Source organism: Chiroxiphia lanceolata, chromosome 6 (assembly GCF_009829145.1).
Source record: "Chiroxiphia lanceolata isolate bChiLan1 chromosome 6, bChiLan1.pri, whole genome shotgun sequence".
Classification (NCBI taxonomy): domain Eukaryota; kingdom Metazoa; phylum Chordata; class Aves; order Passeriformes; family Pipridae; genus Chiroxiphia; species Chiroxiphia lanceolata.
The window spans coordinates 39,352,825-39,364,585 of NC_045642.1; the positions used below are offsets into that span (position 1 = coordinate 39,352,825).

At 48.0% G+C, this 11,761-nt stretch overlaps 1 protein-coding gene across 1 annotated transcript; it reads right to left on the bottom strand.

The window, feature by feature from the left end:
• Nucleotides 1-4,426: 4,426 nt before the first annotated feature.
• On the bottom strand, nt 4,427-8,146 carry NFKBIA (NFKB inhibitor alpha). The gene is made up of 6 exons (XM_032692120.1): nt 7,817-8,146; nt 7,371-7,479; nt 6,641-6,851; nt 6,057-6,145; nt 5,679-5,939; nt 4,427-5,184 (listed from the first exon to the last, which is right to left on the bottom strand). The coding sequence occupies exons 1-6, from the start codon at nt 8,038-8,040 to the stop codon at nt 5,137-5,139; spliced, it is 942 nt and encodes a 313-aa protein (XP_032548011.1). The 5' UTR covers nt 8,041-8,146; the 3' UTR covers nt 4,427-5,136.
• Between the last annotated feature and the right edge of the window lie 3,615 nt (nt 8,147-11,761).

Sequence of the window (11,761 nt, forward strand, 5' to 3'; positions counted from 1 at the left end):
AATAGGGTGAAACTGCAGAAAGGAGTGAGCAGGGAAAACCCCAGCTCACTTCTGACAGGACTGGAAAATCCTGTTTGGAAAATTGAACAAGGAGACGGTCCTGGGAAAATTTGAGGGCTGGAGCAAGGTGAGGGCAGGCAGTCAAACCTCCAGGGTGTCAGAGTGAGTTCCTGTTTCAACCTCTCTGGACTTCTTGCATTATGGCCTGATAAATGTGTCAGCATTTAAAGGGAGCCTTTTGGTCTTGACAATGCTTCTGAGGGCTATCTGAAGGGACAGGGAGGTGAACAATGCCAGAGCTGTGACAGGCAGTTGCTCCAGAAGGGGAGAGGCTGTCTGGTGGCATGTGCTGTTCTGACTGGCATGAGGGGACAGGGCCTTCCTGCTCCCTCATCCCTTGGGATACTGCGCAGTTCTCATTCTCCAGCAAAGCACTGGTGCTGGGAGCACAGAAATTCTGGAAAAATCCCTTCCTCCTGTCACCTGAAGTGAGGGCAGCCTTTCGTCCAGGGAGAGATTCTTCTCTGCCACCTCTGCACTCTGTTTTGCAATTCTTTCTTCTAGGAACAACCAGATGCTTAATTATTTTCAAAGTTCATTTTCTACAGAAAAACTATCTGTGCTGGGCCTCTGCCTGGCCCAGAGTCCACCACCATTGAAAATTTCCCATTAAAACAAGTCACAAATGCCACTTGTCCTCATCCTTGGAGATCATGGTGTCTTCCCTTGGGTTTTGTTACTGGTTTCACTTTTTTCTTTCCTCACTCAACCATCTTGCTCGTCCGGATCTGAACTGAAGCTGTGAAGCAAAGCCAGCAGCAGTGGGGCTGCCATTCTGGTGGCCTGGTGGCCTTACTGCCTTCTTCTGCATCAAGTCCTGCTGGGGCAGGCAGGTACGTGTGTCCACCAGAGCTGGATACAGGACATGTGGTTGGTAAACACTGTCTGTTGGCCCTTACCTGAGTCTATAATTTCTCTTGCGATGTAAAACGCTAAGTACTCAAATAGAGAGCCCCTCCTAATGTCAAAAGGCTGAAAGAGGAGGAGGAAGGCAGTAAAAGTTAAGGCCTCTAAGTTCGGACTGTGGCTCCTTGTGATGTCCAAGCCCATCAACAATCAGACGGGCAGGCAGCTCCTTGGGCTGCCCATCCCACCTCTCTTTGTTGAGGGAGCGGAGACACCTACATCCATGTGTCAAACAGGTCACACAGACCAAAGTGTGTGCAAGGAGGAACATAACCTAAGAGCAGCAGAACAAGCAGATGGGGAGGATGACGAAAGGTTTCTGCTCATGACTGTAGAGGTCATGCTGATACTGTAGCCAGTGGGAGAACGCAGCTTCCCTGTGCGTGTCTCCAGGTGCAGGGTTGCCTTTTGCGCTTGCTTTTTACACTTTACAAAGCTGCAGTGAATGGAAGAGATGGGTTCCAAATTACTGGGGGAAAAATCAGGCCCTGGGCTCTGCTGTCCAGTGTCACCTCCCTGGAGATCTGTATTTTATTTGTCACCACTATAATGTTCTTGAGAAGTCCAGGACTGATGCTAAGAAGGGTGAAATGCAGGAGAGCAGAGACTGAAGGTGGCCCCTTGCTTGTGATTATGGTGAGAAAGTTCTGCAGTGAGCTGCAATGAAAGCAGGGAGAGGAGGATGTGGGAGGAAATGGGGAGTTCTGTTCTTTGTGTGTAATATAAGGAAGTATGGGAATATCCTTGCAGGATTTTCAGAGATTTACAAGAATGGGCAGCAGGGAAAGGCTGGGGAAAAAAAAAAAAGTAACCTCATGCTGTGTAATGACAGGTGAATGACTGGTGTTGCAGGTGAAGAGGAAGGGGGGACCTGTGGAAAGGGAGGAAAGGAGAAAAGAACAAGCAGAGGCAGATATGAGTGCCAAGGGCAGTAAGAGCAGAGGACACAGGCATGTCAGTTATGAAACTAAATCTGAACTTCACAGGACCTTGATCTACAGCAGCATGGCTGCTCTTGAAGCTTGCAGACACACACAAGGCAGTTGGCAAAGGTGCTTGTGAAAAAATTTTGAACATTGGACCAGTATGGGAAGGCACTGGCAGTAGAAGCAAGAACAAGCTAATGTGCTCTGCAAATAGCAGCCGTGCTGTCTGAATAAGGAAAAAGTGATGCTGGAAGAATAAATGCATGTGGAGTTCTTGCTCCATGCCCAACAAATGGGACCATGCAACATATCTGCCAGAATGCCGAGAAGACCTCACGAAGGCAGGTTGTCACCAGAAACACTCTCAGAAGATCTTTCTAAAGGTATAGGTGTGGAAAGAGCAGAGACAGTGGACATGCAGCCATTAAGAGCACATATTCGAAACTAGGGGTGCAGGATTGTCCTACAGCAGACAATCTTGCTATATAATCAAGCGAACAGGCAAAGCTCTGCACTGAGTAACCCTGCATTAGCAATGCACAAATACACAACAGGCCCCAGCTTATTTTGCTAACAAACACATATTCTCACATTAATCTCCATCCTACTTGCTTTACCTGTGGTTCCTCTGCATACGTTACGTGGTTACTTTTGCATGACTGGTGGAGGCAAACAGTAGCAAACCCAGCATGTGGTATTTGGGCAATGATTTGTTTAGCTGCAGAACTTCCTCGTACAGTAAAACATTTATTTAATTTATTAAGTCATTGCATAATTCTTGCAAGATTATAGCAGTGCCTTCCTAGATACTGTTTGTGTAAATACTGCAATGGACAGCAGAGAACATACCACTGCCTCTGAAACTACTAGACCAGCCTAGTACTACTGATAACTGCATTTTTCTCCATCCCTCTGGCGTTCAAATGAGAAGTATTTGCATTCAGATGGTATCTATTTAAGTATTTGCATAGCAGGTCCAGCCGTGTACCCAAGCACTTTCAGGGTACTGATGGCTGTAGCTGGTGAATGCCTCTGCAGGACCTTGACAACATTTCCAGCCCATCTTGCAAGGGGAAACTGAGTGGAGCACTGCTGTTTCTACTTCCAGACATGGAATCACTTGAGATTCTTTGCTGGTGAAAAACCTGTATCAGCAAGGGAACAAACCCCCTCAATCTCTACTCCCAGCTCAGATTTAGTGGTTGGTCAGAGTGTAGGGTGAGTTCACAACAAGAAGGGGTTTTGGCAGATTCTCACCCCGCCCCACACCTGGAAAACTTTGCAGGTTTGCAATGCAGATGTGGCCGTCTGCCAGAAGGAACTTTCAGTGCATACACCTGGGTTATGCTTATGCAATTAGAGGGGAAGGGAAATAAAAATGACTCAGGATGACAATTTTATATAAAACTTTCCACAATGGCCTTTGGCTCCCATGCAAATTAGGAAGCACCCAGCCAGCTGTGGTGTTCTTCCTCATACCAGTGAGCCCTCCTTAGAGCAGGTCATGTGTCAGAAATCCCTTGCGAAGAGCAGGGTAGAAAAAGGAATGGGTGTTCCTGTGCAACCTGGGGCTGTGGCATTCTCCAGCAGCCTGAGCTAGGCCAGGTGCCAGCAGCACATAAGTCCCCTGGCCAACATACTTGGCAGAACTCCATCCTGCGTCAGCAGCATTGCTGCTCCCTGTTCCCATCCAGGGGGTACAGCACAGAAGAAACAGGGCACGGTCACCCTTCACACAGCTCATCCTCTACCCCGACACACAACAGGCTAAAATTTGTGTCTGAAAGTACTCCTGGGCTGTGATGTGCTGCCAGCAGATAATGAGGTGTAGGAAAGGACTTGAGCGAAGTGACTCTGTTTCCCTGAATGCTGGAGAGAAACCTGAGGAATAACTAAAGGGGATTAAAGTCACATCCTTTACTGCTATGAATTGGACAAGAATAGTTGTAGTTCCTGCAGTGGGGAAGCTGGGAGGCCCCCTACCTGAATTTCAGGGGTGGAAGCACCCTGGGAGTGTTCCCTCTTCCCATGGAAATCCCCTTCGGAAATTCCAAAGGTGTCAGAGTTCCAGCTGGAACTGGGCCAGGAGATAAACAAGAGGTGAGCAGACACAGGGCTGTGCTGCAAACCTCCAGCCTCCTGGCAAAAACTGCCAAGTATTGGAGCTGGAACAAAAGGTGCTATGAGGGCAAAAGTGGTCAGGTGCTGCCACAAACAGCCTAAAAAACCCTGCTCTAGTGGGCGGGGAGCCTGGTGCTGGGTGACAGAGGGGGAATCCCAGCCCCACAGCCCGCCTGCTGCAATGGGTGCAGGAAACAACACCTACGTCTGCCTCCAAAATTAGCTGCAGCAGAAGGGCTGAGAGCTGCAAGCTGCTCAGATGTCTTATCACTGCTGAGGTGAACTACCTAAAACCCCTGAGACCATGACCCCATTGGTCTACTAGGTGTTAAATGTTTCTTAAAAAGCAAACCAGGCAGGTTCCCATGATCTCAGGACAAGGAGGTGAGCAATGAACCATTCCACAGACTAGGTACAGTAATCTGACTTTTTTTAATAAATACATATCTCACATGTACCAAAATAATTATAAACAAAAAATGTACAGTATTTACACAATATACAATTGCTAAAAAGTGTAGCAATTATGACACACATGGTGTGAAACACACTGTTTCCAATGCCCACAGTTAACATTATTGCTACTTTCTCCTATGAGCCAGGAGGTCACCAGTCCCTTGGTCCGACTCCTCCACTTGGAACGCCCCACTGAGAGCACTGACCCCGACCTGAGGTCAGTCAGTAACGCCAGGGACTGCCACTAGCCCAACGCAAATTAACACACAGACTCTGAGAAGAAGGGGTGTTGGTATGAGTCCACCTTGCCATGAAAGTACACGTGTTCCTTGCAGTACTTAATGCCACAAGCAAGCTCTCTGTAATGAGCAGGTTGGATGTGTAGTCTGTTACCTTTGTAGGGCTGAGAAAATGGGCTACACGACTCTTTATCAGGTGGCGTGAATAATCACAGATCTCTACTGATGTTACATATCCCACTCCTGTATTTAAACACAGGGCAGATCCTGGAACTGTCTTGTTAAAATTATGAGCTCCTTCTCCTTGCTGGGCAGTGTAGTATTTCCTTCCTGGTTTTTCTCTCCACATTGCGACTTTCTTTTTAAATGAAGAAAGTCAGTCCTTTTTCTATACATATGTATATAGTCACTTCACAGAAAGCTCTGCTTTAAAATGCCAGCTGTCGTCCTCCAATAAGGCAGTCATCATATATAAGCTACAAGAAAAAAAACCAAAAGCTGTTAATGCAAAAATCTTACTGAAAATACTGTATCCACTTTGGGACAACAGCCAAATTCTGCATGCCCAGACTTCAGAAGTGTATACAGTTTTTACACCAAAATTGTTACTTTTGCCATTTAACAGCACTCAGAATATTAGAAAAACAAAGGCTGGGGAGGAGGAAACCGACCATTAACTTGAATTTTATCTCACGAGGTTCTCTGTCAGCCACAGAATGGTGTGCAGAGAACCATGTTGCATGAAGTTAACCTCCATTCCCTCATGTTATTTTTTACTTTTTATTCTTACTCTGTTTATATGCTTGCCCCACTTGCCATTTTGCTCACTGCTGACAGCATGACCTTATTTATACATGCCTGTTATACTGCAAGAGGTTACTGGGGCATGTTGTCAGAGCAGCAGCAACAAAAAAACCTACACAAGACAGGATTTCCCCCTTCTCTTGAAAAGAAGCAAACAGCTACTTACTTCATCCTCTGTGAATTCAGGTTCCGATTCACTGCTCTCCTCATCCTCACTTTCCGGCAACATCTGCAGGTCAGCTGTGGTCAGCTGCTTCAGCTTTTCCTGTATGCTTGAGTTGTCTCTTCCCCATGTGAGCTGATAGGGGGAATAGCCCTGATAGGTCACTTTGTTCACATCTGCCCCATGTTTCAGAAGAAGAGACACCAGGTCTGAATTCTGCAGATCAACAGCCAAATGTAGTGCTGTTCTGCCATTGCATGGCTCCTGTGTGAAAATAACATAAAGTTTGGCATGTTAGGAGAGGCAAAGCCACTGCCAGATCTGTTGATTCTTAAGACTACACAGCCTCACTCAGTTAAAGTCATGGTACACATTACATACCTGTGCATTTACATCTGCTCCCAAGGACAGCAGATACTCGACAATAGCCAGGTATCCTTGAATGGATGCCAAATGAAGACACGTATGTCCTGCAAAACACAAACAAAGGGAAAATCTGAGTAAGTCTAACTCAGTGCCTCATCATTTCTTAAAAGTCAAGATGATAGGCCAGGATGATACTAAATTTGCAATTCATCCATGGCAAAAGGGTGTTTTCCGGAAGAGCTTTCCAGCTTCCAGTGAGTATGAATAACAAGGTTGCATTTTGAAAAGATTTCTTAGGGGTTTTATTCCAGTGTTTGACTGCAACTTATTACAACCAAAAAAAGAAGGAGCATGGCAAAAGTACTCACTAAAAATGCAAAATTCAAAGCCATGAGAGACAATAATCAACACTGAGGAGGCCTATAAGACAGTGGCATTTTAAAGAAGTCACACACTGTTGTGTGCTTAGGGCTCCTCAACTCTCAAATGGTCATAATAATCCTTCTCCACCTCTCCAGAGACCTTTTGAGATCTACAGGACACCAACCCTACTCTCAGTGCAGCACATCGAGATAAACTGTTTAGCAGTGTGCCTGTACCTTTGTAGTTGGTTGCCTGCAGGACAGCGAGGAGGTGGTGTGGCTGGCAGTACTGCGTGAGGACGCTGACGCTCCTAAGAGAGCCCTGCTGGCAGGCAATGTGCAGGGGGGTGTTTCCTCGGAAGTCCCTGACTTCCAGGTCGCATCCAGCCTTCAGAAGATGCTCAGCAATTTCAGGCTGATCAGTTATCACTGCCAGGTGAAGAGGAGTCTGCACGAAAGAGAGAAAAAGCAGCCTGTAAGTTACAGTGCAAACTTGGCAGCAACATCTGGACAAGCAGACCTCTCGACCGCTTGGAGATCTGTGCCACCAGCTAAAAGCACACTCAATAAACTCAATTCTTTATGCTTCCCAAGATATTGTATAGTTGCCCCTTCCCCTGGAAGCGATGAACTTAGGGCACCCTGGACACCGAACAGTTCATCTATATGAAGTGTATCATTAACATCTCAATAAAGAGGGATGCAACTCATTGCATCATATTTGAAAAATGTGGGTGTCAAATGCCACTCTCTCAGGGGAGAGGAAGCATTGTACTAACACTGGCTGGAGCCAGCTGGGGACTTTCCCGAATGCAGGCTTTGATTTAAGTAGGCTTTGATTCAGTTGATTCCATCAATTTAAACAAAAAAAAAAAATTAAAAGGACTTTTTTGGGGGAATTCCCCAGAGGCCTTGTGTGGGGGTAGCTGGAGCTGATCCGGATTTGGGGCTGTGGAGGTGAAAGTACCTGGCTGAGGTTGTTCTGGAAGTTCAGGAAAGCCCGGTCGCCGGCTGCCTGTTGGATCACCTCCAGGCTCAGGGCTTTTTCCTCGTGAATAATTGCCAAATGGAGAAAACTGCACGGGAAAAAAAAAGAATAATTAAGGGACACAGGTTAAAACCCCCTAATGCTACATTAGCCCCCCCGAATCCCTGCGGCGGGCCCGGGGCAGGGTCACGCGCGGGTGTCGCAAGCCGGGGCTTTCGGCGCGGCCGGGGCTTTCCGCGGCCCGGGAGCCGCCTCTCCCTGGCGCCACTCCAGGGACTTTCCGCCCTCCCTCCCTTCCCTTCCTCCCGCCGCGGCGCGGCCCAGCCCGGCGCCTCCCCGCCGGCAGCACGTCCTGCCCCGTCCCGGCTGTGCCGTGTCCCCCACCGCGTACGAGCCACTCTCGCCCCGTTTCGACCCCCACTTACGTGTCTCCGTCCTCCGTCAGCTGCTGTGCCCAGGCGGGCGGCTCGCGGGGCTGTAGCCGTATGTCCTCCAGCTCCTTCACCAGCTGCCGGTACTCCTCCTCCTTCATGGAGTCCAAGCCACTGTCGTGGCGATCGTCGAGCGGGAACCCGCCCTGACGGTCCTTCTTGGGGTGCTCGTAGCCCTCCATGGCGGGTGGCTCGGCGGCGCGGCGGGCGCTGATCATGGCGACGGAGCTGCGGGCGCTGCGAGTGAGCGGCAGTGGCGGCGCCGCCTCGCATATACACCGCGGCCAGGGGATTTCTGCGGGGGAGGAGCCGCCGAGGACGGGAATTTCCAGCCAGTCAAAGCTCGACCGACGGGTCTGGTCCTGCTCGGCGCCGCCGGCACTGGCAGGGAGGGCGGAGCAGCTGGGTCCGCCCAGAAGGGGCGTCGGAGGGGAGGCGAGGAAAGATGTCGGCGCGAGAGGGAACTTGGCGTTTTTCCAGGGGGGAAGTACTCGCCTCTCCGGCGTCCCCGTCGGTAGTTCCCTGCCGCACCCCGGGGGGATTTCCCTTCCCTTCCCTGCCCTGCCCGGTCCTGGGGCTCCAGCTGCCCCCTCCCCGGCGGGCAGGGGGTGTGTGCACCGCTGCGGGGTCTCACTGCACGCTCTGGGGACCCCTTGAACACCCCGCACCATCTGGGCACTGCTGGCCCTGATTGCACCCTGATTGCATCCACCGACTTTCTATAAGTTCGGTAAAAGGGGCTGTGGAATCATAAAATAAAAGAATAATTTGGGTTGGAAGGATTCTCTAAAGGCCCACTAGTTCAACCCCCCTGCCATCAGCAGGGTCATCTTCAGTTGTATCAGGTTGCTCGGAGCCCAGTCCAGTCTGACCTTGAATATTTCCAGGTATCAGGCATCCACCACCTCTCTGGGCAACCTGTGACAACCTGTGACCTTCACCACCCTCATTGTAAAAAATGATATCTAATATTTAATTATATCTAATCTAAATTGACCTTCCTATTTAAGACCCTTACCCCTTGGTCCTATTGCAACAGGCCCTGCTAAGAAGCCTGTCCCCATCTTTTTTATAGGCTCCCTTCGAACACTGTAAGACCACAGTAAGGTTTCCTAAGGTGACTCTGGCCAGAAGCCCAGGCCGTAAGCATTAATACTCTTAGAAGCTCCTCTCTCTTCCACTGTCTGCACAATGGCAGATCCCTGAGCCTGTGAGGATCTTTTTGAGGTCTGATGAGAGGAACTCTTAGGAGTCATTAACCAGCGCTCATCTAACGATCAGTAACAAGCTTTGTAGCCAGCCCAGGGTGGCCAAGTCATGCTGAAATTTCAGGGAACCAAATACCACTAGAGCAATGCTGAGGCTGCTACTGCATCTGCCCTGGTTGGAGTGGGGGGAGAGGGTATCACTTTTTGGAGAGATTGAGGTAGTATTGCAGATGATGGGCGTTTATGCTGTCACAACACCTGCAAGTGTGCAGGTGCTGCCTCAGCGTTTAGAGGATTTTGCATCTTTGCAGTGGAAATTTTCACTCTGTTTCAGTGCTGTGGGATCAGTGCTGTGAGAATTCTGAGCCACTCCTGTACATCCAGTTCTAGTCCAGGACTAGATAGGCCTCTTTCAAAGGGTACATATCCATAATGGAACAAACAAAGAAATCACGTCTTTGACTGTTATTACTTTCTCTGCCCATTCCTAGTGACTCTTCTCTGCTCCTTTTTACTGCTGCTCTGCCATCTGTGAGTAATGAAAACTGGATAAATGCAGGCTCCAACATGGATAAAAGACATTGTCTGCAGAGCTGACAGCACTGAATTTTTCCCTGGTGAATTTTTGCTTCGACTTCTCAGATGTAGGGGATTCCCATGAAGAATTTTTCTTCCCTTGCAACTATTGCTGACCTCACTGAGTAATAGTGTCTGCGCTTTTTTTCCTTTTCTCATTTTCCCATGGGATGGCATCCCTTTGAACAAGAACTTATGAGAAAATCCAAAGATGAAAGGAGGAGCTAGAGGAGAGGGAGAATGCCTGGCTTTCTCTGAGCAGATGTTCCTAATTTTCAGCCCAGCTGTGCCATACTTGGACTTTTTTTCAGTGTTTATCACTTGGCCTGGGACAATCCAGTGGCTTTTGGGCATGTTTAGAAAAAAGCCATACAACTCTTTCTTTTATGGGTTAAGGGTTATGAAAGTTTTGTGAGTTTTTTGAAACAGTTTCCCCTTTTTAACATAAATTGGCAGGGGAAATTTAATTAACAAATGAATATCTTCCTACCTGCTTCTCTGCAAAAAAGGGAGGATGAGAGTTGGAAAGCAATCTCTTGCTCTGTCTAGCAGGGGAATTGAGCCCAGTGAGGACCATGCTGTCTGCAGTTGGGATTTTGCTAGAACCACACAGAAATTAAACTTTAAAAGTTCTGTCCTCACTGTGATGGCTGGAAACCAAGTTCAGCAAAGGGAATTCTTTGCTTCCTTCCATAAGTGACCTCCAGGTGCTCTCACAGGCTACCACAGGGCTATTTTAAGCAATCATTTGCCAGCAACAACCTCTTTTCAGAGGCACATGAGATACTTTTATTTTGTGTGTGTTTAAGCTTGGTGATACTGCAGCTAGTTGTAGGTAGCAGAAAGGTGATCAAAAATGTTTTCTGAATGGAAAGTCATGCCAAGGCCCCAGGGAGATGCTGCTGCTCTGCAGCCTGGCCATAAGCATCACAGGGGGGCCCAGACCCCTGAGTATTAGGCAGATAAAGCAAGGCTTGAGAAGGGATTTAGCCCTAAACCCTGGTCCATATATAAAGCAGCAACCAGCTGAAGATGCAGGGGAAAGTGGAACCCTCATTAACAAATAAAGCTGCTGTCTCCTCTGTAACTCCTCACAGCTACCACAGTTGTACGATATTTGCCTAAGGGGATGGCATATAGAAGACAGCATAAATCAAAGATTTTGGAGTGGTGATGAAGGTCATTGATGCTGGTTTTGTGCTGCTGAAGTACTGTCCTTTTTTTTTTTCTAAATTACTGCATTCTAGCAGTTCTTCTATATACAATTTTCTACATGGTCCACAAGAGAAGAAGAATAGGAAGAAACAAATTCAGCTTTTTGGATATAGAGTGGAGCCTATTGCAACTCCAGTTTCTTATGTGGCCTCTAACCCAGGTGTTGCAGTTCTGGGAGGCTCAAACATGCCCCCCAGGGAATGGAGCAGCTGTACCTATCCAGGGACAGGGCTTGGCCCTGCTAAAACAGGAGGAAAACTTCTTGAATGCTGCAGTCATCTGTGCCAGCCTGAACGCTCTTTTTCTGCTTGTGTATTCTGGTTTAATACCTCTGCTATGCCTGCATTAGTTTCACAGAAGTGTTTTTTGTGCTCTTCAGTTTGAGAGGAGATTAATGTTCTCTTCATTTTTTATTCAAGATTATGTTAACGGTCTCCGCTGCCTGGTCCAGCAGGCACTTCAGGACCAAGGGACTACCTGAAAGTCACTTTAACAATGTAAAAGGCTGTAACCACGGGAGGTGGATTTGCACCTGATACCTAAGAGCTAGGTTTTGCAAAAGCCTCCTCTACTCTGTATGCCCTGAGAACGCAATTGTCAAGTCTGTGGGGCTGCAGGGATGTGATGTTTGTTTTTATTCTACCTTGCAGAAAGCAGCTGGCAGGGCTCCGAGAAGCAGCCTTGAGTGCCTGAATACTGAAAAGGGGCAGTAGGGTTTTAATTAGTTTTTAAAGTACATGAAGGATTCTCGTGCTCCTTCCTCCAGCAAACACATTAAACTGTAATTTCCTGATTGCCACACTAATCATGAGAACTGTCTAGTGCTGTTGATTTACCAGAGTTGGTCCCTCAACTTCATCCTTTTGTGATTGCTACTGCAGATACCTATTAACTGTTTCCTCTTATTAAATCTCAAGGACTGTGCGTGGCTCCCGGTAAA